The sequence below is a fragment of the Salmo salar genome, chromosome ssa20 (genome assembly GCF_905237065.1).
Source record: "Salmo salar chromosome ssa20, Ssal_v3.1, whole genome shotgun sequence".
In the NCBI taxonomy this organism is placed as follows: domain Eukaryota; kingdom Metazoa; phylum Chordata; class Actinopteri; order Salmoniformes; family Salmonidae; genus Salmo; species Salmo salar.
In genome coordinates, this window is record NC_059461.1 from 15361545 (window position 1) to 15387326 (window position 25782).

Below are 25782 nucleotides of genomic sequence, written 5' to 3' on the forward strand. Positions count from 1 at the left end.
AACCTTTTCTGTATTTGTGTTTGCTTGTCTTTTTGTTTGTTCCAGGCATCAGGACCTGACTGTCCTAAAGTCCATGCTGTTCTAGGAGGGGTGGACCCAGATGTAGATTCTGTGGCTTCAACACTTTGTTACGCCTACTTCCTCAACCAGGTAATGTGTGGGGACATGTTCACGTGTGCATGGTATTTATGTATGTGATTTGTGTGTGTGTGTGTTTGCATGTGTCTGTATTGTAGCCTTTGTGTACTTGTTTATGTGTCTGAGGTTGAGTTTACGTTTATCTTTGTGTCTTGTATTTGTACTTTCTGTGTGTGTGTGTGTGTGTCTCAGAAGGAGCGATCAGACTGTGTGTATGTCCCGGTCCTGTGTGGTCAGAAATGTGACCTGGGGTTGCCGGGGGAGACGGTGCGCTACCTTAAGAGGGTTAGGGTGTGTGAGTCTGCTCTGCTGTGGAGAGACGACATCAAACTACTGCAGCTCCACCACAGAGGAAAACTCTCCCTCACTTTGATGAGGGACGATGTGCTCGACAGGTACACGCACACACCCACATATGCGCACACACACACAGAATTGATGGGATAAATCATGTGGGTGATATTTTGCGTGTGTTTGTACATTTGGGTGTCTGTATTGTCTGATGTGTGTGTTAGATGGTATATTATGAGAATGTGTGTTTATTGTTTCAGACAGACCCTGAGGGCTTTGTGCAGATGTAGTGTAATGATCCCCTCCCCCTGTCTGATCCAGCTCCGACTATGAAGCTCTGGAGTCCAGCATCCTCCGAGTGGTCCATCACCACGAACAACGGGCAGGAGAGGAGGGGGATTTGTCCATGGCGATGGTGGTCGCCAGGGAGATTCTTCAAGAGGCAGTGGAGCAGATCTGTGCGCCGCTGGGGGAGCTCTTAGGAGGTGAGGGCCGATGGCGCCCCCCTGGGGGTAATGGGCCGACGCAGGACACACACAAAGACCCCCGATATGACTCGGTTAACACCCACCAGGAGAGAGGGTGTGTGCATGGCCGAGGGAGGGGAATAAAGAGTAACAAGTCATGACATCTAGACAGAAAGAGAATAGAAGAAAGAGTGTCAGAATGTGTACATGTGCGTCTGCCTGTGTGCATTTCTTTCTTTCAGCCCCTCTGGGTTGCTGGGTTTGTTGTATTTGACACTTTAAACACACCGTTATGATTCACTACCTCTGACATGGCAGGTGTGTGCGCGTGTGTGTGTGTGTTCTTCCCCCTGCCAATAAATCAGTCAAACAAGCAACCAAGCAACCAATCTTGTTGTTCTCCATTGCATATCCCTATGTCTTAGCTGTGCTTTACCGGATAGTGTGCGTGTGTGTGTATGTGTTCTGTGGAGGAGAGAACAACTGCCCCCTCTCAGTGAAGCCATGAATTTCAAGGCCGACCGGGGTACTGCAGGCTGTTGTTTTCAGAAAGCAGGATATCCCAATTATAGTGAAAGGTAAAATACCAATCTTCTAGGGCAATATTTGTGTAAATAAATAAAACATTAGGAGACAATCATGGTACCAATAATTGCTTCGATTACACCAAATGTATGTCCTTGAAACCGTTTATTTTAAAATCGCACACAGAAAAGGGTTATTAGGATCATTTAGTTGCTACCGGCAGCCTGCAGTATCCCGGTCAGCCTTCAAGAAGAGGCAGCACTGAGCTCATCTGCAACGTCACTTCCCCCGAGCAGCTCAAACTACGCATGTTATGTCTTGAGAATCCCCCGCATGAGACGCCATCGTAGCAAGCTAAAACTTCACGAGCTTCAAATGTGCCGTTGAGTCGTCACATGGTAACGAACGGTGTGAGGTCATCGGCGGCTTTGTCCAGTCATATACAGTCAAGGGTGCTGTGTTTTACGGAGCACAGCACCACCCAAAAGCTCCTGAGTGTGATGAGCTGAACTGATGTCACTGACATCACTTTGTGAGAGTACCTCTGTATGATATGATGCTCTTGATGCAGTGTCCCTGAGATATTTGCGGCCTGTACATTTCTTCTCCGGGTGGTTTCAGTGCCATTTTCCAAACATAATAGGATGACATGGTCTAATATGACACCAATGACTGACTATCGGTTTGTTTTTGATGCAGCCTGTGCGTGTTTTCTCAGAGGCCCTGCGGCTGCAGTCAGAGAGGATGTGGATCAAAGTTGGCCACTGCTCGGTGGACCTGGAGGAGCTGCTGAGGGCATTGGAAGAGAGAAGCGGCATCTCCCCCTATGATGTCACAACCGGTCCTAACGCTGGCGAGGCCCAGCTTCAAGGTGTGTGTTTATGGCTGTCTGTCTGTGTGAGGCGATGTAACTCATGAAGTGGACAATTGAATTGGAATTAGGGCAATGGAATTGGACTTGAATTGGAGTTAGGCTGTTTGGGAAATTGTAAAAGATATAGTTGGAATTTAATTAGAGTTCAGAATTGAATAAACTTGAATTCAATGACATGTACTTTGTATACACTGAGTGTACAAAAAACTGCTCTTTCCATGACAGACTGGCCAGGTGAATCCAGGTGATTATGATCCCTTCTTGATGTCACTTGTTAAATCCACTTCAAACTGTGTAGATGAAGGGGAGGAGACAGGTTAAAGAAGGATTTTTAAGCCTTGAGTCAACTGTCATGGATTGTGTATGTGTCCCATTCAGAGGGTGAATGGGCAAGACAAAAGATTGAAGTGCCTTTGAACGGGGTACGGTAGTAGGTGCCAGGCACAGCGGTTTGAGTGTGTCAAGAACTGCAATGCTGCTGGGTTTTTCACGCTCAACAGTTTCCCGTGTGTATCAAGAATGGTCCACCACCCAAAGGACATCCAGCCAACTTGACACAACTGTGACAAGCATTGGAGTCAACATGGGCCAGTATACCTGTGGAACGCTTTCAACACTATGTAGAGTCCATGCCCTGGCGAAATTAAGGCTGTTCTGAGGGCAAAAGGGGGTGCTGTTCAATGTTAGGATGTTTTGTATACTCAGGTTTTTTAAGATAATTTCACATTTGTATCAATATATTTGTATCTACGTTCTAGCTGGACTGCCTGTGCTTAAGCAATGACATTACACGTACAGTATATTTCTAATTAATATTAGGCGGCTTCAATTACTATTTACCTCTTCCAAACGTGTACTCCCATCGGTGGAAAGTGTGTGTGAGTGTGTGTCCTCGTTGCAGGAGAATATTGGTAATTGAATTGAATTAGTGGTATTCCAGGGAGGAGACATTCGTTGGAATTTGTGGAATTGACCCTGAACCCTGCAATCTATACTGTGTGTGTGTGTGTGTGTGTGTGATAGGTATGGATATAAAGCAGATGTTTCTGAAGGAGCTGAAGGAGTTCTCTGATGGGGAGCTGACCATGTCTTTCACCACTGTGCCAGTAGATCTGGAGGTAAGATCAAAGGTCATTAGCAAAACAAAACTAGAAAAGGAAAATAAACACATTTTACCCTTTGGTTAACCTGATATAGCTATTGTGTGTTTACAGTAAAATGGTGTCATAAAATGTAATGATAACAATGCTCTAATCCAACTTCACTGGCAAATCGAAGGAGTCGGAAGCAAAAAGTTGTAGCTATAGTGCTTTTAAAATAGAAGTGATGACACAACAAAGAAGTCAACTTTCATTTGGTGTCAGGTAGAACATTTCACTATTTCTTTCCCCATTGACTTAATCCGAAACTTTTTATGGCAACTTTTAATGACACAGACTTTTGCGTTTTTATGGGCCCCTCTGTGTTCTTTTGCATTGAGATGTTATGGAAATAGGAGCCTAAATACGTGTCTCACAGCCAGGTGCACCACACTGGGCTCTGTATTTTAAACCCCTACCTGTCCAAACCACTTCCACTTTTTACTGTGGAAACTGAAAGCCACACGGGAGCAAGGCTGGAGACCTACAGACTCTCTCTCTCTCTCTCTCTCTCTCGTTCTTTCTCTCTCTCTCTCGTTCTTTCTCTCTCTCTCTCGTTCTTTCTCTCTCTCTCTCGTTCTTTCTCTCTCTCTCTCGTTCTTTCTCTCTCTCTCTCGTTCTCTCTCTCTCTCGTTCTTTCTCTCTCTCTCGTTCTTTCTCTCTCTCTCTCGTTCTTTCTCTCTCTCTCGTTCTTTCTCTCTCTCTCTCGTTCTTTCTCTCTCTCTCTCGTTCTTTCTCTCTCTCTCTCGTTCTCTCTCTCTCGTTCTCTCGTTCTCTCTCTCTCTCGTTCTCTCTCTCTCTCTCTCTCTCTCTCGTTCTCTCTCTCTCTCTCTCTCTCGTTCTCTCTCTCTCTCTCGTTCTCTCTCTCTCTCTCTCTCTCTCTCTCTCTCTCGTTCTCTCTCTCTCGTTCTCTCTCTCGTTCTCTCTCTCTCTCGTTCTCTCTCTCTCTCTCTCTCTCTCTCTCTCTCTCTCTCTCTCGTTCTCTCTCTCGTTCTCTCGTTCTCTCTCTCTCTCTCGTTCTCTCTCTCGTTCTCTCTCTCTCGTTCTCTCTCGTTCTCTCTCGTTCTCTCTCCTCTCTCTCTCGTTCTCTCTCCTCTCTCTCTCGTTCTCTCTCGTTCTCTCTCCTCTCGTTCTCTCTCCTCTCTCTCTCTCTCTCGTTCTCTCTCCTCTCTCTCTCTCTCTCGTTCTCTCTCTCTCTCTCGTTCTCTCTCTCTCTCTCGTTCTCTCTCTCTCTCTCGTTCTCTCTCTCTCTCTCGTTCTCTCTCTCTCTCTCGTTCTCTCTCTCTCTCTCGTTCTCTCTCTCTCTCTCGTTCTCTCTCCTCTCTCTCTCTTGTGCTCTCTCTCTCTTGTCCTCTCTTGTTCTCTCTCTCTCTCTCTCGCGCACACATAGAAGGTGCTTCCAGACACCCGCGTGCTTGTGCTTTTGTATCCCTCTCTGCTCTCTCTCCGCTGCAACTTCTAATGTGTCTCTCCAATTCATTTATTATTTCTTTATATCTTTTTCTTTTCCAAAGCCATTTTTCTCCCCTGCTGCCTGGCGTGCGATATTAGGGTATGTGTAAAATAAATGATGTCTATAGCTGTAGGGGTAGCTCTGCCTCCCCCGGAACTACCTACGTCCAAGGAACATTAAACATCATATCCTCGTTTAGCGAATAAATAACCGTTCATTTGAATGGCTTTGTGCGCTGGACTTCTGTGCATATTTTACCAGCCCAAGGAGAGGGCCCATTAGGGACTTAATATAGAATAAATGGCCAGGGGCGGCAGTGGCGCCAGCGGACGCGCGACTCAGCAGCGTCATGGTGGGTTACTAATGACCTGCGAGGGCTCCAAATGAATCCGTTATATGCATGTCATTTGCAGTATGTATATATTTATATATTATTTTTTAATTGTGTTTGAGAAGAACAAAACGCTAAGCACATCATTTAGGTTTGCCTTAAATGCTTTTCAAAAACTAAATAAATTAGATTCAATTAGCCCATAATGGAGTGTGTGTGTGTGTGCCTGTTCTTTAGTGTGTGTGTTTATCTTTGTGTATGTGTGTGGGTGGGTGGGTAAAGAGAGAGGGAGTGGAGATTTTTACCAGTGCTGTGGAAGCGATTTGTAGCGCTGATTGTCTTGTTAGCACAAGAGTAAGCCCCAGAGTGTGTTGGGTAAAAGTACTTATGTGGATAGATACATGGACAAATATACATCAGTCTGCCTGTATGTAGTGCAGCAAGCAGTGTTGAATAGAAGAGAGTGAGGGGTAGGGGTTAGCGAGATGGATATCAATCCATAAGGAAGACGGTTCCAATCCACTGTCTCTGCCTCTGGTGGATCTACATTAGTAATACATTATTATTATCATTCAGACATCTGTACACCTGTCACTGTGTCTCTGTCTGTAGCACTGCACCAATGGATCAGTGTAGGTCACACTTTATTTGGATAGTCCCCTATAGATGATCTACAGATGCTCAAACTAGCAACAAACTAGCAACAAACTAGCAACGGCGACTCTGTTGATGTGCAGCAGCTTTCTAGGGTTAGGGTTAGGGTTACAGGGGTTAGGGTTAGGGTTACAGGGGTTAGCGTTGGAGTTACAGGGGTTAGGGTTAGGGTTGGAGTTACAGGGGTTAGGGTTACAGGGGTTAGGGTTGGAGTTACAGGGGTTAGGGTTGGAGTTACAGGGGTTAGGGTTGGAGTTACAGGGGTTAGGGTTGGAGTTACAGGGGTTAGGGTTGGAGTTACAGGGGTTAGGGTTGGAGTTACAGGGGTTAGGGTTGGAGTTACAGGGGTTAGGGTTGGAGTTACAGGGGTTAGGGTTGGAGTTACAGGGGTTAGGGTTGGAGTTACAGGGGTTAGGGTTGGAGTTACAGGGGTTAGGGTTGGAGTTACAGGGGTTAGGGTTAGAGTTACAGGGGTTAGGGTTGGAGTTACAGGGGTTAGGGTTGGAGTTACAGGGGTTAGGGTTGGAGTTACAGGGGTTAGGGTTGGAGTTACAGGGGTTAGGGTTGGAGTTACAGGGGTTAGGGTTGGAGTTACAGGGGTTAGGGTTGGAGTTACAGGGGTTAGGGTTGGAGTTACAGGGGTTAGGGTTGGAGTTACAGGGGTTAGGGTTGGAGTTACAGGGGTTAGGGTTGGAGTTACAGGGGTTAGGGTTGGAGTTACAGGGGTTAGGGTTGGAGTTACAGGGGTTAGGGTTGGAGTTACAGGGGTTAGGGTTGGAGTTACAGGGGTTAGGGTTGGAGTTACAGGGGTTAGGGTTGGAGTTACAGGGGTTAGGGTTGGAGTTACAGGAGTTAGGGTTACAGGGGTTAGGGTTGGAGTTACAGGGGTTAGGGTTACAGGGGTTAGGGTTGGAGTTACAGGGGTTAGGGTTGGAGTTACAGGGGTTAGGGTTGGAGTTACAGGGGTTAGGGTTGGAGTTAGGGCTAGTGGATAGTTAATTGAGATGTTGTTCAGTTAGTTGACCATGTACTGAACATTTACAAACCATTTATTTGGGACTATCCAAATAAAGTGGTACCGACCGTGTCTGTGTTGCTAGGTATTGCTGTGACTGTATGTTAGTCTCTGTGAATGTAGTCTCTGTGCTTCTCTAACTCAGTGTAAGCAAAGCGAGGCAATCAGCCCTAAGTGCCTCTAACTTTCACAAAAAGCCGTTTACCAAAATGGGAGCATTTTATTTATTATTTAGCAAATTGACTTGTTGCTAATCTTCTTTGGTGGAAAAACAAATAGCGATTTCTCCCACTCTTCAGGGTGATTGAGCCATCTGGATCACTCTCTCTCTCTCTTTATCTCTATCTCTTTCTCTAGCTCTCTTTTCCACTTTCTCTTCTGTAATAATGAAGTTACTTGTATAAGTTACATTTCGGTAACTTATACAAGTTTAATCCAGTTTAACCAAGTTCCAAGTTTTGTACAGTAGAACAGGCCTAAACTTTCTTTCCTTACACAAATATCCAAACAAAACCATCTTCCATTATCCTCCAAGTAATACTTAAAGCAGGGGTCTTCAACCTTTCCTTGACCAGACACCCCCCTCCCAGGCAAACCGGCAACCCAGGGACCCCCATCATACATCATACATATCAGGTAAATGACAATGACAAGGAGAAGTAATCAACATTTTTAAAAGAATAGATTTGGTATTTATTTTTTACCTCGCCACATTATACTTATAACAACATACCTTTATATTTAATAGGCTAACTCCAAACACATTTTTGATAAGAGCAGCTGTTTAGCTATTTTTAACAGAGGTTAGCCATTTGTTAGCAAAAAAATCCAAGTCAAGAAATATATTAAAAAAAAGGGTTTTATTATAATAATTTAATTTACAATATTTTCACGGACCCCCTATAGTACCTCCGCGGTCCCCCAGTTGAATACCCCTGACTTAAAGGCACATTGTATGACATTTGAAACCAATCTTAATGGTTTTCTTACTTACAGAAGTTACAGTCGGGTCCAAAATGAGAGAGGACGGTGTCAAAAGATTCTTATAAATCAAATAAAGTAAAAGAATCTGCATTAATATTCTACTTTTTAATCTCAGTTTAAGGAACTGCATAGTGGCCTTCCATGGCTTCCTGTTTCACTGGGGTATAAAAATGAGGTACACGAAAGTAAAATCCCTTTGTCATCCATCACCATGGGAAAAGCCAAAGAGCTCGCAAACGAAAATAGACATGGTTGTTGACCTTGATAAGACAATGGGTAAAAATAAAGAATATATACCACTTACCACTGTTAGGGCAACACTTAAGAAGTTTAAAACCACTAGAACAGTGGTAAACTTGCCTGGTATTGGACGCAAGTGTATCTTGTCCCCATGCACAGCGAGGAAGATAGTTCGGGAGGCAAAGAAAAATCCAAAGGCCAAAGTTGGAGAATTACAGAACTTGGTTGTATCTTAGGTTCCCCAAGTCTCCAGATCTATAAGCCATATCCCCATGCACACGTCAACATCCACAAAGAAATAGTTCATTGACCATCTAAACCTGTGGTTTGAATTGAAGAAGGCAGTCGATAAGCGTAGACCAAAAGATGTCTACAATCTGGAAAGCGGCTCAGTGCCGTTATCCTCGCAAGGGGAGGGTGCCAGAGTATTGAAAACAGGTTTCAGAATTATTGGCACCCCTATCTTAAAAAATAAATATTACTTCATAAACAAAATCTCTCTCTCTCTCTCTGAGCAATTATATTAGTATAAAATAACATAATTTCCCCCTTTTTTGAGCATGCAGTATAGCTCAGTATTTGAATTATTTATTTCATATAGTCTTTTTATCTCATCTTTATCAAGGGTGGCAATAATGTTGGACCTGACTGTATGTATCTGCCTTAGAAGTTTAATACAAGCTAATACATGCCACATAGTTTTTCATTGTCAACGTGTTTATTTTTCATTGGTTAACATTTTAAAAGAATATGCCTAAACAGAACAAATGGAAGGCTGACAAATATTAGGAGATGCAGGGTCTTGGTGTTTTCTGCTAAGCTAACGGCAAGCCCGGTAATTAGCCGCAGCAGATGAAGCGTTGGTTGGCGTCGGCGTGCTGGGGAGTTGATGAACTGTAGGAGAGATAGAAGCCTGCAGCCACGTGCATAGAGACGTTACCATATTCATGAGAGAGTGTGTGTGTGTGTGTGTGTGTTTTGTGTAGACATTCCAGTTTGTTTGAATGCGAGTTAGACATTTCTTTTGTCGTGGTTTCACCTGCCATTTTAGCTGGGTGCAAAGATTGTGTACTATGTTTGTAGTTGGGTATTTTCTGTCAGTGTTTTGTGTTTGTGTTCCTGTGTATCATCATTGTGTTTGACTGGGTTAGAGGGTATGTTAATGTTGTTTGTCATCCGTCTCCGAGCACTCCTGTTTGTTTATGCCAGGCCAGTTTTACCCAGCACCCCTTGCAAATAATTATCCGTGCTAATTATGGGCCTGCAGTCACGGAGCTCTAAATGCCTTTCTGATGAGATGGGATGAGGGATAGCAGGTGCAGGGCGGCCCTCCCAGGGACTAAGATTGAAGAGTAGGCCTCTCTCTCTTCCTCCCTCTCCTTCTCTCTCCTTCCTTCCTTCTCCCTCTCTCCCTCCTTCCTCTTCTCTCCTTTAGGTCAAGCAGGTGATGGTGTCAGTTTGGGACCCAGACATCTCTACCCCGCCAAACAGACAGATCCTCCAGGGCCGTTTTCATAAAGCGTCTCAGATTAGGAGTGCTGATCTATGATAAATTGTCTTTTAGATTGTAATGAATGGGATTACATGGACACTACTCTGAGATGCTTTGTGAAATAGGGCCCAAGTTTCAATTTTTAATGTCACATGCACAAGTACAGTGAAATGCCTTTCTTGCAAGCTCCATACCCAACAATGCAATGATCAATAACAATGTAATACTAGAAAAACAAACATGAGAAATAAGAAGGAATATGAAGAACACAATAAGTTTGGAAGCGTACTTTATACAGGGTCAGTTCCAATAGCATATTTACAATGTCCAGGGGTACTGGAGTGATGGAGGTAGATATGTATAGGGGTAAGGTGACTAGGCACCAGGATGTAAGATAAACAGAGTAGCAGCAGCTTGTATGTGAGTGGTTGTGCGTGTGTGTAGAGTCAGTATAAATGTATATGCATATGTGTGAGTGAGCAGATGATGGAGTGAGTGTGAATGTGTAGGGCCCTGTGAGTGTGCATAGAGACAAGAAATACACACCGCCTGATATAGAAGCCCTGGGTGGCAGGGAGCATGGACCCAGGGACGTACTGGGCTGTCCGCACCACCCTCTGTAGCGCCATGTGATCGAGGGTGGTGCTATTGCCATACCAAGCAGTGATGCAGCCAGTTAACATGCTCTCAATGGTACAGCTGTATAACTTTTTGAGGATTTGAGGGCCCATGCCAAACTTTTTCCAACTCCTGAGGGGGAACTGTAACGTTTGTTTGGACCATTTTAAGTCTTTAGTGATTTGGACACCGAGGGACTTGATGTGGATGGGGGTGTGCTCGCAACACTTCCACCGGGCTGGAGTTAGCACACCAGTTGGAGTTGATGTAGAGGCAAACCCCCCCCCCCTCGTTTTCTCCGACTCTACTGTCCTGTCCACCCGGTGAATGGAGAATCCATTGAGTTGGATGGCCATGGAGGGTATCTTGTCCAAGAGCCATGTTTCAAAAAAGCAAAGAATATTGCAATTTCGAGAGTCCGATTGGGTAGCAAATTCGCGATCAGATGTCATCCATCTTGTTATCGAGTGACTGTACATTAGCCAGTAGAATGGAGGGAAGAGGTGGCCGGTTCTTCGCCTTAATCTCACCAGGATCCCCCTCTTGCCTCTGTAACGCCGGTGTTTCCTCTTGGCTAGCCCGAGAATTACAGAGAGAGCCCAGGGCAGGTGAGTCGAAGTTGACTCCAATTGGGGTAACTGCTGATCTGATGTTTAAAAGTTTTTGTCGGTTGTAAGAAATAATAACCGATACATTTCGTGAAAATAAAGTAAAAATAAACAACAAACTAATCACAAAATAGCAAAGTTGGGTCGGAGCTTGCGAAACGGCGGACATCCAGTACGGCGCCCTGTAAGGTCTGTGGATGACGAACCAGGAAGGAGTGCCCTGTCAGATCAGGCCTAATGTCAGAACCCACAGCCAAATCTCATGCTAGCTAGCTAGCTAGCTACTGTGTGAAAGTCTGTCACAAGAGATTAGATGAAGCCTGACCAGGACACCAGTCACATCGGTCTTTGAAAAGACAAGGAGTGTAGCGAATTTCATAAGCACTCTATGCTTGCTTTAGAGATATGATATGGCCAATGGCTCTACTTTTAGTTTTAATATATGCCTCTGTGTTTTAATGTTTGTAAGTATGTGGTGACGGCTTGCTCACTAGACTCGTTCTGTCATTGTTTGAGACATAGCCCTCCCTTTGAGTTGCTTTGGGCAAAAAGGCCAATGGTGGACAAGTAAACAAAAAAAAATGCATCTGTAGATTCCAGCCCCAAATCTTTTCCCTTGTTGGGTTAATGAAGGACACGGAGCAGAATATGCGATAGACATTCATGCGTATGTCGTGTGTCAAACTTTCCCCCCCCTCTACCCCCATCCAGGCTGTCTCCCAAAGTTCCACAGAGTTGTGTGTGGAGCGGATGGTGTCAGCTCTCTCCTTGCCACTCCATTTGCTGTAGCTGTACTGCTGTGATCACAGACAGACGTATAAATCAAACCTAGCTTGATGGATTCATCAGGGCAACGAAACGATCGCCTCAGAAGAGTGCCGGAGCTCTCTGAGCATCGTGTTTCTGACAGAAAGGGTATGCAAAGAGCCTAAATGGATGAACGGTTGATTAATTCTTTGCCAGAGATGTTGTCGACAGCAGGAAATGTGTTTTGCTTTGACTGTGTTTGCATGGGAATTTACGCGCGTAGGGCGTGAGTTATGGAGTACAAGTTTATACCTAAGGCTATTCTGCATAATGATGGCAGGTTGGAGAACTTGGAGGAGCCACTAAAGACTTGCTACCTGTGGAGCAAACACAACTAGAGAGAGTGAGGGGGAGGGAGAGAGAGGAGGGAGGGAGGGAGGGAGAGAGAGAGAGAGAGATAGGGAGAGAGAAAGAAAGAAAGGGGAGGGAGGGAGAATAGACTAGAGAATAAAGGGAAGCTAAGAGGCAGAGAATCTGAGATGAAGAGATGAAGAGAGGAAGGCAGTGAGTTGAACACGGAGAAGGAACAAATTATCACGAGAAAGAAAGGCATTAGCTATGTATGGCTTTACCTCCCATGTTCAACGTGTTAATGCAGTTACATTGACCAAAATATTCATTATTTGTAATGATATAGGAATAGTATTCCAGTGTTTTTATTGAGACATCTTTGATCCTCTGCATTAGTGGGGTGGGGTAAGGGGAGGAAAGCAAGAGGCTCATACAGTAGTTTGAATAGGTGGAATGACTGGGGAAGGTGGGAGTGAATCTTCATGGGGGGAAGAGCTCTTTAGAAGTAAGTCAGACGTAGATGGAAAGTTTAGAAGATGTGGCCTGTGCTTTTAGGCAATGCTATCCTGAGGTTAGTAGGGTCTTTCCACGAATATCAAATATTTTGGGTAGTGTAACTTGTTTATAATTTTTTTTTTTTAAAGACAAGATTCATTTCACCTAATTTTAACATTTTGTCATAAAAAAACATGTTTTTCCATCTCAAGAAAGTACCATAGTAAGTGCCAATAAAGTCCCATTACAGTAACAGGGTTGACCGTAACAGGGTTGATTTTAAATCAGCCATAAATCCCGTTTTGACAGGGGGAATAGAAGTGTGTTATGTGCAACAGGAAGGGTCAATTGAATGCAAGCTTCACAAAAAATACTTTATTGTTAAAACATTTCTAGCCTGTCTATCTATTGGTAACAGAGTTGATGTGTTATGCTCAACCTGCTCAGTTTCCCGCCACAAAACACCAGAAAATGGGCAAGAAGAGTAGAACCAGCTCACCTGCTTTTACACTGATTTGACTATTAGATGTTCAATGTTTTGAGAGTTCAGTTCACATAACAGGGTTGACCTTAACGTGTAAATGAATCACTAATCACATGAAATAAATAATCATCTTCAGAAATGACTGTCAAAGCAACAACAAAGTGTTGTGAACACTTTATGTAATATAACAGACTTTAAAATGTCAGTGTTGGTGCACAATTTCTACTTAAAATATCAAAGGGACGCAAAATGTACTCTATTCGTGACCCAATAAGTGAAATTGTAAATTGTAGCTTATGATATGGGGGGGGCATGGAGGGGGGGCATGGGGGGATGTTGACTCGTGTTACAAACAAATGGTAGACAGACTGTGGCTCTGCGTGTTATCTGGAAGATTTGTGCTTCACTTTCTCTGTTTTCGTGTGTGTGTGTGTGTGTGTGTGCGCGCACATCGGTATCACTGTTTGCGTAATTGTATTCATGAGTGGACTGTGGACATGTAATATACAGTGTGCGTGCGCACTCGTTCGTGTGCACGTGTGTCTTCATATAAAGTATGTGTTTGCGCATTTGTGCCTGTGTGAGTGAGTGAATATGTGTGTTTTTAACAAAGCTGGGGAGGCCTCATTGCACTCATCAGGATATCGCTGGTGAAAAATGACTGTGTCGCCGGGGTGACAGTTGTGTGTGAGCAGATTGATGGGGCTCTCCCTGACAGCAGCCATATTGTGCAGGGGGAGAGCCGAGACAGAATCCGTGTGGCCTCATCCACGCAGGTTAATATTGACTCAGCCTGGGCAACACCATGCCTACAGCAGCCATCCATCACTACTACTGGACCTTCGCACACCACACAGGCACGGACCACACAACTCATGACACACGCTCCTGTACACACACACTAGCTCAGGCGCGCGCACACGCACTTGCACAAACACACACATATAAAGTACCAGTCAAAAGTTTGGACACACCTTTTTCTTAATTTTGACTATTTTCTACATTGTTGAATAATAGTGAAGACATCAAATCTATGAAATTACATATATGGAATCATGTTGTAATCACAAAAGTGTTGAACAAATCAAAATATATTTTAGATTCTTCAAAGTAGCCACCCTTTGCCTTGTTGACAGCTTGCACACTCTTGGCATTCTCTCAACCAGCTTCACCTGGAATGCTTTTCCAACAGTCTTGAAGGAGTTTCCACATATGCTGAGCACTTTTTGGCTGCTTTTCCTTCACTCTGTGGTCCAACTCATCCCAAACCATCTCAATTGGGTTGAGGTCGGGTGATTGTGGAGGCCAGGTCATCTGATGCAGCACTCCATCACTCTCCTTCTTGGTCAAATAGCCCTTACACAGCCTGGAGGTGTGTTTGGGTCATTGTCCTGTTGAAAATCAAATGATAGTCCCACTAAGCGCAAACCATATGGGATGGCATATCGCTGCAGAATACTGTGGTTATCATGCTGGTTAAGTGTGCCTTTTAATTCTAAATAAATCACCAACAGTGTCACAAGCAAAGCACCCCCACACTGTCACACCTCCTCCTCCATGCTTCACGGTGGGACCAACACTCTGCGTCTCTCAAAGACACAGCAGTTGGAAGCAAAAATCTCACATTTGGGCTCAACAGAACAAAGGCCAGATTTCCACCGATCTAATGTCCACTGCTCGTGTTTCTTGGCACAAGCAAGTCTCTTCTTCTTATTCGTGTCCTTTAGTAGTGGTTTCTTTGCAGCAATTTGACCATGAAGGCCTGATTTCACGCAGTCTCCTCTGAACAGTTGATGTTGAGATGTGTCTGTTACTTGAACTTTGAAGCATTTATTTGGGCTACAATCTGAGGTGCAGTTAACTCTAATGAACTTATCCTCTGCAGCAGAGGTAACTCTGGGCCTCCCTTTCCTGTGACGGTCCTCATGAGAGCCAGTTTCATCATAGCTCTTGATGGTTTTTGCAACTGCAGTTGAAGAAACTTTCAAAGTTCTTGAAATGTTACGCATTGATTGACCAGGTCTTAAAGTAATGATGGACTGTTGTTTCTCTTTGCTTATTTGAGCTGTTCTTGCCATAATATGGACTTGTTTTTTTACCAAGTAGGGCTATCTTCTGTATATCACCCCTACCTTGTCACAACACAACTAATTGGCTCAAACACATCAAGAAGGAAATAAATTCCACAAATTAACTTTTAACAAGGCACACCTGTTATTCGAAATGCATTCAAGGGGACTACCTCATGAAGCTGGTTGAGAGAATGCCAAGACTGTGCACATGTGCATTAGCTAGTCACTTCCTATACTGTGTTACAATAGTTCATTTTTATAAACTGCTTCTTGTGTCTCAGAACACATTATAACAGTTTCTCTCCAGTCTAAATTGTTATGCCAGACTGAGTGAACAAGTTTCTTTACACATATCGTTCATGCAATGACAATATGCTTTTAAACAATACTTACTTAAACAATATTTTATCATTTTCAAAAATCGAGTAAATTCATGTCATCTTTTTCTCTTTATATTTGATTTAAAGTAGTGTTTTAATTTTTTTTTTTTTTATTGGTTGACAATTTCCCTGTATTATTCAAAGTTATATTGACATTGTCTTATTTTTTTATTTTTGCAGGGTGTTATCTAAAAGAATACAAGTGTGTTAACTTGTACGCCATTGTAAAAACAAACAACTATCATACAACAAATGTAGTGATTCATCTCGCTATTTGTTTTAAACTGTAACACTTTTTTACACTTTTTTTTAATAAACATTCTCTTAGAAATTAGGGATGCCATAGCGTTGTTGTTAATCATTGAAGAGAGAAAAAACATAGATGAAAAAAAACAAGCTCTCTTGACAAACAAAACCATTAATTAATGCAACTTTCTCTCCATCAATCACCGGGGCTGTCAGAGAATTACCATAAGCTGGGAATGTTGGATGTGTTAAGAGCAAACAGTTAATTTTCAAACAATAAATCATCAAATGTCTCTTTACCCCTCTCTGTGCTCTGACTGCTTTGTCTCTCGTAAAAATAGACAAAGGCATTCTTAAAAGCACTTTTGACTCAATGCACAAAATGAGACTGGACCAAAAAGTTTTTTTATATCAGTTTAAGTGGAGGTCAGTTTTTTTAAGTGGCACAAAATGGTGACAAAGTCAATACCTCAAATAAATGTTATGACAAAGTCAATACCTCGAGTAGACCATAATTATAAAACTCTGAATATGCTGTACATACGGTACATGTAAATATATATGAAAATAAGAGTATCTATCAAAATATAGCAGATACGAAACCTAACACATATCTTTGGTATTTTCATATGACAACCTAGGACTGGAATGCTCGCCATGGCCTGGTTGGGGAGTTGAAGTCCTTCTGTCATCACCACGGTTATGAGAGTCTAGTCATCGTCTCATCTCGCCAGAGTGACCCTCGCCATCCACGCCAGCAGGTGGCAGTGTACTCCGAAAACTCTGACATTCTCAACCAGGTGCGTGGTCTTTTTACATCAGGCTGCGCGAGATAACACAGGAGGTTGGTGGCACCTTAATTGGGCAGAACGGGCTCGTGGTAATGGCTGGAGCGGAATTAATGGAATGGTATCAAATACATTATTATGAGTCATCTAGTACACACATATACACACATCCTGTAGTAGAGACATATACACATGTCCCCTAGTAGAGACATACATTGCCTTCAGAAAGCACTCATACCCCTTGACCCTTGACCACATGTTGTTGTTACAGCCTGAATTCAAAATGGATGAAACATATCTTTTTTGTCACCCATCTCAACACAATACCCCATAATGACAAAGTGAAAACATGTTTTTTAGAAATTTTAGCAAATGTATTCAAAATGAAATACAGAAATATCAAATTTACATAATTATTTACACCCCTTTGCTATGACACTCCAAAATGAGCTCAGGTGCATCCAATTTTCTTTGCTCATCCTTGATTGGAGTCAACCTGTGGCCAATTCAATTGTTTGGGCATGATTTAGAAATAAACACACCTGTCTATATAAAGGTCCCACAGTTGACAGTGCGTGTCAGAGCAGAAACTATACCATGAAGTCCAAGGAACTGTCCGTAGATCTCCGAGAAAGAGTTGTGATGAGACATATATCTGGGGAAGGCTATAAAACAATTCCTAAAGTGTTGAAAGTTTCAAAGAGCACAGTGGTCTCCATCATTGGAAAATGTAAAAAATATGGGACTACCCAGAATCTGCCTAGAGCTGTCTGTCCTACCAAACTGAACAACCAGGCGAGAAGGACCTTGGTCAGGGAGGGGGCCAACAAACTAATGGCTGAGATGGGAGAATTGGCCAGACGGAAGCCACTCCTGAGAAAAAGGCATGACGGCACACCTGGAGTTTGCAAAAAGATACTTGAAAGACTGAGATCATAAGGCAAAAGATTCTGTGGTCTGATGAGAGGGCAATGGCCTGAATGCAAAGTGCTATGTCTGGGGAAAGAAACACCCGTCTAACACCATCCCTACCATGAAGCATGGTGGTGGTGGCAGCATCATGCTATGAGGATGCTTTTCAGCGGCAGGGACTGGGAGACTGGTAAGGATAGAGAGAACAATGAATGATGCCAAATACAGGTAAATCCTTGATGAGAACCTGCTTCAGAGTTCAAATGACCTTAGACTGGGGACGAAGATTTACGTTCCAACAGGACAATGACCTCAAGCATACAGCCAAAGCAACGTTGTAATGGTTTCTAAGCAACGTTGTGAATGTCCTTGAGTGGCCCAGCCAAAGCCCAGGTTTGAATCCCATTGAAAATCTGTAGATAGACTTGAAGATTGTTGTTCACCGCCGCTCCCCATCTAACTTAACAGAGCTTGAGAAAATCTGCAAGGAAGAACGGGAGAGAATCCCCAAATCCAGATGTGCAAAGCTGATAGACATACCCAAGACGACTCAAAGCTGTAATCACCGCCAAAGGTGCTTCTACAAAGCATTGACTCGGGTGTAAAGACTTATGTAATTGAGATATATCTGTATTTCATTTTCTAAAATAATAGAACTATGTTTTCACTTTGTCACTTCAGGGTATTGTGTGTAGATGGGTGAGAATGACTTTTTGAGTCCGTTTTGAATTCAGGCTGTAACACAACAAAATGTGGAATAAGTCAAGAGCTATAAATACTTTCTGAAGGCACTGTATACAGACATTACCTACTAGAGAGATTAACACAAACATAACTTAATAGAGAGGTATGCACACATATGACCTAGTAAAGAGATACACTGCCAATATATTTGTGTATATGTTGGAAATAATATAAAAACATTGACATTTTGAAAGTGAAAAAGTGAATCACTTATATTGAACATTTTTGTTTAAATAACATCAAAATGGAACAGATTTAATTTTGTCCTTGGCCATGCCAAAGCATTTTTTATACCATGCTGTCATTCCGCTTGTTCCGGTTCTGTTCCAGATCTGCTGTGAGCTGGAGGAGTCGGTGAGTTCCTCTCTTAGGCTGGAGCCTGTGGACTGTCCCCAGGGCTCCCAAGGGTCCCTGCAGCTCTACCACCACAAGGCCCTGGCAGACTCACCTCGAGGTCTGGGACCCCTGGTCATGGAGCTCCTCAAGGAGTTCATGGAGCGCCGGTGCCACTTGTTAGCCTGCGCCCCCACTAGCAGGACCTCCTCCACGGAGGGCGTGGCGGGCAGCGCCCCGCTGTCCCAGGGCTCCTCAGGCTTCACCGACATGTACGGCTCTGACGTGGAGAGGCCCGAGGGCCCCGTTGCTGTAGCGATGCCTGGTGATGTGGGTGCTGACCTGGTGAGCCCGGACAGCGGCCTGGCAACCATCCGCAGCAGCCGCTCCTCCAAGGAGAGCTCTGTGTTCCTAAGCGATGACAGCCCGGTAGCCGAGGCGATGGCTGGGGGTTTCCTCCTGAACCCGGCGCTCGGGTTCCCCTCTCTGTCCCCCATCCCGCATGAGAGGAGACACTCAAGCAGGAACAGGAGCGGCGAAAACCTTGAGCTGTTCAGCTTTGACCCACTGCACTGCAGTAACTCGTCACCACCTGCAGAAGATGCAGTGCTGCACTCCTCTCGAGGTACAGGAGGCCATGGCAGCTCCAGCCTGTCTGAGTTTGACGAGCTGAGCATGGTGGATTTCTACACCCCTGACTCGTCAGCTGGGCATGGAGGATTTGTAGGAAACGACTTGATTGGGGGAGGAGATCTGATGGACCAGAGCATGAACAGGGTCCCTCCCACTCCTGTCAACAGCCTTGTGGGTAGCAGCACTCACAGTGGCACAGAGGTCCGCTTCTTTCCAGAGGACGTCGCTGAGAGAATCAACGGGCTGCAACACAAAGAGAGCGTATCCTCGTCAGAGGCCTGGGATGACTTTGCCTTGGATACTAAAGGCTCCACCTCGGATGACGCCAACACGTGGAGCCTGACAGAGGCTGGGTATGTCTGCACAGATTGTCCTAACCCTGACATTGATCTGGAGGGACTGAGAGAGGACGAGGACAGCGGAAGAGGAGAAGGAGATGTGAGAAACTCTAAGCTGCGAGAAGAGAAGGATGTCTGTTCCAAACCAGTGGAGAGACAGCTCACTCTTGTGAATGAGTACATAGAACCCTACGACACCTGGAACCCTGACTCAGGTTTCACAGAACCATGGCAGCCAGTGACACTGGACGATCTGCAGCTCACTCCTCCGGACGAAGAAAACGGAGAAGGGAAGCTCCTCAAAGTCACATCACGTGCACGGTCTTCTGTGGTAGGAAAAAAGCGAGCGTCTATGGCCCCTCTCACGCCAGAGACCTCGAAGGAAGAAGAGGATGGTCTAGTCAGGAAGGCCACAGAGCTGGACTTCTGGACCTACTCAGCCCAGAAGGGATTTCTCAAATCGGACAGTGCGACCAGCGCCACCAGTGTCACGACCCCGTCCTACCCAGAGTCTCTGGACCTATGGAACATGACAATCCACGAAGACAGCCAATCCACACTCACTACCCCAGACCTGGCCGATCTGTCGGAGCGGTCGGACTCCTGCGGGCTCCCTGCGCTGGGAACATCCTTGGAGAGTCCACTGGGTGTGTCTAGTGAGGGGATGGACATGTGGAACACCACCATACAGGAAGACAGTGCTTCCATGGCAACCAGTCCGGAGGTCGCTGGGACTGGGAGGGAGGAGCTTGCTGGCATGGAGCCCTGGGAGGTGGAGCCTGGGACAGACCTAAGGCAACATGAGGGGGAGGGAAGATATTCTGAAGAAGCCTCTCCACTGCAAGAGAATGTAAGGAGGCAGGCCCAGAGAGTTCAGATAGTCATCAATGGAGACGAGGGAAAAATATGTCCCCAATCAGGGCATGATGATCACATGATGACAGAGAATCAAATTGCACAGGATCAAATGTCGGGGGCCATGCTCATCCCCGTCCCCAACATGGTGACGTCTACCTCTGAGTATGATAACGTAGGAGGAGGAGGCATCTGGAGTCAGAACTCCTCCCCTGACCTCCAGGCCTGCCCTGGAGCAGACACTACTGAGCTGATCCAAGGTCAGTTCAGCCCTTTTATAGCAGTGCTCAAGCCAGAATCAAGTGGAAGCACCACTAAACATCAGGCGTCCATCGTGAAAGGCAACAGTGATTATAGCGGGTCAACAACGACAGGCATTGAACAGTTGACTTCCACTGGCAGACAGGTGTTCCTGTTCGACGGAACCTCTGGACTGGGCCACAGGATCAGAAATGGGAAGCTTCCAGTTCCAGGGGGGCCCTCTGTGGAGAGTGCGTATGACAACAGAGGGCAGGGGTCTGAGGCATCTGAGGGCCCCGATTGGACAGAGGACCTGAGTAGCCATTCCCCATTTGTGCTGGTGGATGATGGCTCCTCCCCCACAGAGGATGACGCCTTACCTCTGAGTCACGGGGAGGAGCTAGTCACTGAGTTAAACTTTGACCAGACATGGAAAGACCCAGCCATAACCCAGACTCAACCCTCTGCATCCCCAAAGCTTGACAGTTGGGACCACCTATCAACCCCTGTTGTAAAAGCCGGTGATTCTGAATCGCCACCAAATGGCGCATCATCCCTCCAATGGACTACTAAGGTGATCTATCCGGATGGGGAACCTCATCATGTGGAAGATAGCATCCATACTGTTCCTATGTCACTGAGCTCCAGCTCAGGGGAAAAAGACAGGCTCAAGCCCAGCCCAGATAGCCTTCCTCCCGGGAGCAGCGAGGACGTCAGGTCCAACTCAGATGGAGAATCCTCATCAGGCCTGGAGATGGACTACATCATTGTGTCAGGGACGGTCAGAGAGAGTGATAGAGAGATGAAGGATGATTATAGAGAGAGGAATGTAACCAGAGACAGTGATATTGGCAGGAGGGAGGGGTCTAGATCCTTAGAGACATATAGCATGCTCTCTTATGCGGCTACTTTACTCCAATCCGGCACAGCCACTCACAGACATTACCAAGAAAACAATGAGCTAAATAGGCGTGATCGAACGAACATGGATATCCACAGCCCATTCTGCTCAGATGCAGGTGACAATCCTATTTCGCCTATTCCCACAGATGAAGACCACTCTACCCAATCCCAAGCCAACGCAAATGGGATTGGCTTCTGTCAAAGCTCGCACACAACCAACCAAAGGTACTCCAAAACAGCCGCCTCTTATCTTGTTAGCCCTCAAATCCAAGTAACCACAGAGATAAGCGGCTGCGGCCAATCAGACACCAATCGGCCAGGCCTCCACCAGTCAGAGATGAGAGTAGCAGGCCTCGATAGTTCGGACTTGGTTGACGACCGCTATGATGGCCAGACGAACGCCAGAGTCGTAAAAAGCAGCAGCGCCTCCCTGAGATACCCAGCAGAACAACACTTCCTCAAAGCCAGGGAGGAGGTCTACGTCCACTCTCAGATCTCTCTGGAGGACTCGGACGAGGGTGGGCTCTCCCCCTCCGTCCCCCCATCTCCCTCTCAACGGAGCCAGGGCTGGGGCTCTCTGCCGAGGGAACAAGACGACCAGCAGCGGCATCACACCATCCCCCAGTCTCCCCTCCCCCTCACAGACAGCTCACAATCCCCATTGGGGGACAGCTCGTTGATGGGCACTCCCGAGAACCTGTCAGGCGGTCCCTCTCCTGTCCAAGAGGTGGGGCTTCCGTTCTCAGGCGACCTCATGGACAAGGAGGAGGAGGAGTTTGGCATGGACCCTCCCAGTTGGGACACAGGTGAGGAGATGGAGAAAGGAGTATGTGGGGTGATACGCAGCCACGCCCATGCACCAAACCCTGGGCCTACCGCTGAGCTACTGGAGAATAGTGAGCACCCGAGTGGAGGTCATTTCTCAGAGGATGGTGATAGACTGACAGCACAGCCATTGATTGAAAGGTTCTTGCAGAATCAGGTTGACTTTGCAGCTGAGCAACCAATGAGAGATCAACCCCGAAGACCTATACAGGGCCTTGAAGACCTGTTAGTCGATCCTAAAATGGGAGGTTGTGGAGATGATTTTGAAGAAATGGACTCATCCTATCTGGGGTAAGTAATATCTATAAAGTAACATGCAGTATATTGCACACCGTACAATTCTTTACATAAATGAGAGTTATGGTGTTTCTTTGTGTATATTATGCTTCTTTGTGTTTGCCCTTAGGCTATCCTGCCTTTTCTATGGGTTTCGGAGTGTGTATGGGTCTCTAAACAGCTGCTGGGTATTTGTAAAGTAGCACAGACTGTGCAAGCAGAGTTAAAAGCTCTCAGGAGAGTGAGACGGTGTGTACTATGTGAGAGAAGAATGGGGTGGGTGGAGGGGGAAGAGCGTGGATACTGCACCTGTGTTGCCTCATACGCCTCTCCAACAAGATCAGAGCTTTTGAAGATGAAACAAGGGTTGTGTGTGTGTGTGTGTGTGTGTGTGTGTGTGTGTGTGTGTGTGTGTGTGTGTGTGTGTGTGGTGTTGCGCCAGACTTTGATCTCAGCCCTGGGTGTGTTTAGAAATCTGTTTACGCCTCATTAAATATGCATTACCTGCCTCATTACAGCTGTATCCCCACCACAGCTAATGGAGCCAGCTCCCCTCTGTCTCACACAAGGTGTGTATGAGAATCTGTGATTTCTAAACAGTATTTTGCACTCTTTAGTGGACATGAGAATGACTGATAGTCAGTGATTATTACATGTTTGATGTGTATTTGTCATCTGTTTTGTAAATTTTTCCCCCCTTTAGACTTGAAGATGTTGCATCCCAGTCTTGGAACCATCAAGCCAGCGGGGGGCTTCCTCACCAGTGGACAGCGGGCCAGGACCAATCCAACAACAGTTCCACCCAGTATGGATATGGACACACTGACCACCACACTGAACAGACTGAAGACCATGCCTACTACCAAACCTGTGACCATGCTGAAGATGAGAGAGATGATCTCCTCAGCCAACACTATGAGGCTAAAGGACATACTACTAATTCCTACTACTACCATACTGAAGGCAATGGCCAAGACCGGTCTGATGACTGCAGCCATTATGACAGTGAAGGCCAGGCCCACTGGGAGGCTGAAGGTCAAGACCACTCCAGAACTCCTGAAGAGCCATATGACCCCACGGGCAACGCTAAGTATCTTCTTGAAGACCATGCCCGTTATGAGACTGAAGAGCAGACCCATTATGTTCCTGATGACTATTCCCACTTTCTACTCTCCAGGTAAGTTATTTACTAACCTCCTCCTAGATCTGTTTGTTCTGTCTCGGTTGGCATGTTTGGCATGAAAATGACCATAGGAGTATAAACATATCTAGGACCAGGTTCTTACAATTCCAAATTTGGACAGATCTGAGTGAAAATATTATGTTGTCTTTTGAGAATCTCTCAAGTATTCAGTATCTAATTCATCATTTTATTGACTAAATTATTGACTAGATCAGAATAGACTGGAGACATTGAGCTGCAGTATTGTGTATTACCACAGGAGTGCAGTATAGGTTCATACTGAACCTATAGGGTGTGTGTGTGTGTGTGTGTGTGTGTGTGTGTGTGTGTGTGTGTGTGTGTGTGTGTGTGTGTGTGTGTGTGATAGAAGCAGCTCACTGTTTAGTGTAGCCCAGAGCATCATATTTCAATATCCAGACTGGTTATTCCAGAAGTATTACTCAAAAATGATTACTTACTCACAACCTAACAATTTAAATGTAGAATTTCCATTGCTTTTTAGTATAGAATGTGACCAAATCTGTGTCCAGGAAACCAGCCCTAGGTGTGTTTATTTAGATCAGTTTGTCTTGATCCACACATGCTTTTAAATGAATTATATTGCATAAGGACCTCCAAGCATTTCTATTTCCTTAAAATATTTTGGGGGGGTTATTTGCATCTCAAGGTTTCACTGTGGAACCAGATTGCCAAAGTATTCAACTGTATGTGTGTGTACTTCACTCACTCACTCACTCACTCACTCACTCACTCACTCACTCACAAATTCCTCTGTGGGATGGGCCACTTATTAGGAAGTCCTGACCTCTGTTGCTTGGCAACTGTCCCATTAATGTGGAATGCGCTCCCAAGCAATGGAGTTGGCTCCATTCCAATCTATGCTCCAGAATGGGCTACATGTCATTTCATACTACAGAGTATTTATTATGTCTACACTCCACATGCAAATTCCAACATGCTATGTGTAACATGTAGCCTACATTCTATGTTCAGATGTACACTCCCTTGAATAGGCAGTGTTTCCAATGGAGAGCAGTTTCAGTGAAAGGAACTTTAGGTTGCTCTTTTATGAAGTGTTTACTCTGTTTTTTGGTGTGTGTGTGTGCGCTTTTTTTAATCTCTGCCCCAGTTGCATTCCCACTGGGCAAAGATGTAAATTTAACGTATATTCAACGTTGATTCAACCTGTGTGTGCCCAGTGGGTTGTGGATGTTTGTCTTGCCTTGTCGCCCCTCTTTGTAATTCTAATGACTCCTCCCCTCTTTGGTTACAGGGGGATAAATATGACCCCTCCCCCTATTTGTGTGTGTTGAATAATTGTGATTGAGTTCTGTTTGCTGTACTGTTTATGAGAAAGGGGGGAAACTAACTTCTAAATACATTCAATGTATTTTTGACAATTAAATTCGTTGTGACAATCTTGTTTTTTTTTAACCGTTTTTTTTTTTGGAGGCCGACATGGAGTCTAATTTTAGAAAGAGTAGTGGACAAATGTAACTAAACATAGCTTAATATATTTTATGCTTAATTTGTGTTGATTTTGACATGCTCTACACTCTGCGATAGCTGATCAGTTCTCATTAAGATTCAGAGGGAGGTCACATGACTCCAATATGGCGAGTGAGGGTCCGAGCCTCTTATGCTGAAAGAAAAGAATCAGAACAGCCAGAAAGAGAAGCAAAGTGTGGAAGATTTAAAAAAAAAAACAAGAGTTGGGGAAGAGAGAGAAGTGTGTGGCATCCCAGTTGACAGGAGAGCAGCACAGAGATCACCTGGTTGTCTGGGAAGAGGCGAGTTTGTAGAGCATCTTTGTTGGAGAGAACGGCACCAACAACAACAACTCTCTTTAGACTAGAAGCAATTGGTTAGTCGTTAGTATATTTTCGGCCCATTGTTGGGAAAGCTGGGTATGTTGGAAAGTGTGTGCATGCGCGAGTGCGTGCGAGTCTTTGTCTAACTCCCCATTGTTAATGGGAGTTATGCTAATAAGGGTGTGCGGCTTGGAGGCGAATACATTTAAAAAAAAAGGTTGTATTGTCCCTGGTCCACGTGCGTTTAGTGATGCTTTGTGGTCAAGTATTTACAAACAAATTATTAGAAGTGTATGTTCATCTATTGAATTGTGTCAAACTCGTTTTCTTGAATGTT

At 45.0% G+C, this 25782-nt stretch overlaps 1 protein-coding gene across 5 annotated transcripts in view; it reads left to right on the forward strand.

Moving 5' to 3' along the window:
* Positions 1-25782, forward strand: part of LOC106580083 (protein prune homolog 2) — a 50811-nt gene that overhangs the window by 13041 nt on the left and 11988 nt on the right. For 3 of the 5 annotated variants that reach the window (XM_014160706.2, XM_014160704.2, XM_014160707.2), the window contains exons 2-10: positions 46-150; positions 331-533; positions 751-914; positions 2140-2292; positions 3319-3413; positions 16246-16404; positions 18379-22466; positions 22970-23020; positions 23155-23628. In XM_014160706.2, coding sequence (XP_014016181.2) covers positions 46-150; positions 331-533; positions 751-914; positions 2140-2292; positions 3319-3413; positions 16246-16404; positions 18379-22466; positions 22970-23020; positions 23155-23628 — 5492 coding nt within the window. Of the gene's footprint in view, positions 1-45; positions 151-330; positions 534-750; positions 915-2139; positions 2293-3318; positions 3414-10290; positions 10830-16245; positions 16405-18378; positions 22467-22969; positions 23021-23154; positions 23629-25232; positions 25499-25782 lie in introns of those variants that run through there. The other 2 variants (XM_045702984.1, XM_045702985.1) reach the window with 2 other exon arrangements.